Source organism: Vollenhovia emeryi, unplaced genomic scaffold (assembly GCF_000949405.1).
Source record: "Vollenhovia emeryi isolate VEMERY1.0 unplaced genomic scaffold, V.emery_V1.0 DF939455.1, whole genome shotgun sequence".
Taxonomy (NCBI): Eukaryota; Metazoa; Arthropoda; class Insecta; order Hymenoptera; family Formicidae; genus Vollenhovia; species Vollenhovia emeryi.
In genome coordinates, this window is record NW_011966911.1 from 13,152 (window position 1) to 16,133 (window position 2,982).

General features: G+C 50.2%; 1 protein-coding gene across 1 annotated transcript; it reads right to left on the minus strand.

The window, feature by feature from the left end:
* Positions 1 to 276: 276 nt before the first annotated feature.
* Positions 277 to 2,577, minus strand: LOC105557568. The gene is made up of 2 exons (XM_012004830.1): positions 1,322 to 2,577; positions 277 to 1,222 (listed from the first exon to the last, which is right to left on the minus strand). The coding sequence occupies exons 1-2, from the start codon at positions 2,575 to 2,577 to the stop codon at positions 277 to 279; spliced, it is 2,202 nt and encodes a 733-aa protein (XP_011860220.1).
* Positions 2,578 to 2,982: the final 405 nt, after the last annotated feature.

Genomic DNA, 2,982 nt, shown 5'->3' on the forward strand with positions numbered 1-2,982 from the left:
GAGTACAGCATCAACGTCGGCTTGTTGGCGTTGTAGGTAATACGATGAGACCATTGTGTCCAAAAATGTTGTGCCTTTTGCTGGATGAGTTGCCATCGTGAGAGTCTTGAGATTGCCAGGTCCGTGAGTGATGGCTCTGGTATGGCAGTGAGAGGACTTCCTATGAAGAAGTGACCTGGCGTGAGTGCTGAGATGTCTTCTGAGTCGTCACTCAATGGTTCGAGAGGTCGCGAGTTGAGAATTGCATCAATTTGAGTGAGTAATGTGGTGAGCTCCTCATGTGAGCACGGTTTCTCCAATGGTGCGCCGTAGATGATGTTTGATCGATTTTACGACGGCCTCCCATTTTCCTCCCATGTGAGGTGTCGCTGGGGGATTAAATTCCCATCGGGTGTTGTCTTGCGAGTGCAGGTGAGAAATTCGCTGATGTTCTTGAGTGCTCTGGATAAACAGCCTTTTGAGAGCTGCATCCGCGCCCATGAAATTGGTGCCGCAGTCTGAGTGTAAGGTGTGAGCAATGCCGCGTCTGGATGAGAAGCGTCGATAGGCGGCAATGAACCCTTCGGATGAGTAGTCACTGACCGCCTCTAGGTGTACTGCTGAAGTTGAGAAGCAGACAAAAACGCAAATCCAGCCTTTACTGGTCTTGGCACGTCTTCCTTTCCACGTTTTGACGGTGAGTGGCCCTGCATAGTCCACACCTATATGAGTGAACGGTCGTGCCTGCGTAACCCGAGAGAAGGGTAGTTGGCCCATCAGTTGATGAGCACGGATCCCCCTCTGCCGAGCACACGTGACACACCGCAGAATGTGAGACTTGACAGGAGCTCTTCCGCCGAAAATCCAGTACTGTTGTCGGATGTGCGAGAGCGTAAGCTGCGTGCCTCCATGTAAAGTCCGTTGATGAGCGTGAGCGATGATCAATGATGATAGCTGAGAGTGACGAGACAATATTGCAGGTTGTTTCGCATCGAGTGAGAGAGCTTCGTGAGCGAGTCGTCCGCCGACGCGAATGACTCCTTGAGCGTCGATGTACGCAGTTAATCTGTCGAATGCGTGTGCCTTTGCCAACGGTGAATCTGCTTGTTGCGCCTTGAGCTCGTGAGAGAAGTACGTTGCTTGAGTTGCCTGAATCCAGAAGAGCCTCGCTTTCTCCAAGGTCTCTGGAGAGATGTGTCTAACAGGCAATGAGTCGTGGACCTCCCTCAATCGTGAGACGAATCTGAAACAAAGAGCTGTAATCCTCAATAGTTTAGTGAGGCTTGAGTACCTCTAAATGAGTTCCCAATGATAATCAGTCCTTGGCGTAACCGTCAATAACGAAACGCCTGGGCGAGCTTCTGTTGCACTCAACTCTTCGGAGAGTGCTGGTTGCGACGGCCATGAGTCTGGTTTGAGTATCCATGGTGGTCCCGTCCACCAAAGTGAGTGGTTTTGAAGTTGAGCAGTCGTGAGGCCTCGTGATGCGCAATCAGCTGGATTGAAATTTCCAGGGATGTATCGCCAGTGAGCGTCTGGAGTGAGTTCTTGAATTTGAGCCACCCTGTTTCTGACAAAATCCTTCCAGCGTGATGCATGAGATCTGATCCATGAGAGTGTCACTAGAGAATCCGTCCACAGGTGAGTTGACGTGACGTCCATGTTTAAAGTGGCTTTGACGTATTGCATGAGTCGAGAGAGCAGTAGAGCAGCCGTGAGTTCAAGTCGAGGGATTGAGAGCCGCTTGAGAGGTGCTACCTTAGTCTTGGAGCACACAAGTGAAATCGAGGCGCCGTTTGAGTCGTGAACGAAGATGTATATGACTGCAGCCATTGCCAATTGAGAAGCGTCAGAGAATCCGTGTAGTTCCACAGAAGAGTTGCACCAGGTGTTGAACCACCTAGGTATTGAGAGCTTGATCAAGCCTGTGAGTTCTTCTCTGAGGATGAGCCACCGGGTTGAGAGCTGGGATGTCAGTGGGTCATCCCATTGGAGCTTGTGCAGCCACAGCTCCAGCAAGAGAATTTTGGCCCTGATCACGACGGGTGATGCAAAGCCAAGTGGATCGAATATCTGAGCCACTTCAGATAAGACGAGGCGTTTTATGAGTCTGCCTTCAGTGCGTGAGTTCCTTGTTGAGAATGCAAATGTATCTTCTTGAGGGAGCCATTTGAGTCCGAGTTGCGCAATCTTGGTTGCGCAATCGTCGAAGGTGATTGGTAAGCCTTGATCTTGGCTGTCGGTGACAGTCTTGAGTATGTCGAGGTGAGTTGCATGCCATTTTGCTAGTGGGAAGCCGTCCGCCATGCAGAGGTCCTTTAGTTGATGTGCAACCTCCTGCAATTGTTGTACCATATCTGCACGACCAAATATGTCATCGACATATTTGCCGTGAGTGATGGATGGCACAGCCAGTGGGAAATTATGTCTTTCATCCTCTGCTAGTTGTAACAGCGTCCTTACGGTCAAGAATGGCGCGGCCTTCGTCCCATAGGTGACCGTTGTTAAGTGGTATGGCACCTCGTTGAGCTGATCGTCCATCCAGAGTATCCGCTGTAACTCCCAGTCATCCTTGTGAATGTTGATCTGCCTGTACATCTTGGTGATGTCCGTAGCGAAAATGTGACGATGTTTCCGTATCCAGAGGAGAACATCTGAGATGTTCAGATGTAATTTCGCTCCAGTGTACATGAGGTCGTTGACAGAGTAGCCTGATGTGGATGCGCTGGAGCCATTAAACACGACCCGCAGCTTTGTTGTAGTACGTCAGGCTTGAATTGTTGATAGAGACGTTGATAATTCACATCCCTTGAGAATCGTCTGCGTAATCCCTTGAGACATTGATGAGCGACGTTGTACGAATCACCCAGAAGATCCACTGGTGATTTAAGTGGAATCCTGGCGACGTACCTCCCTGCAGAATCACGAGAGTGTGTAGTCTTGAAGTGCTCTTCGCACCTCTGCTCGTCAGGAGTGAGTTGATTGACATCGTGAGTAGGCACC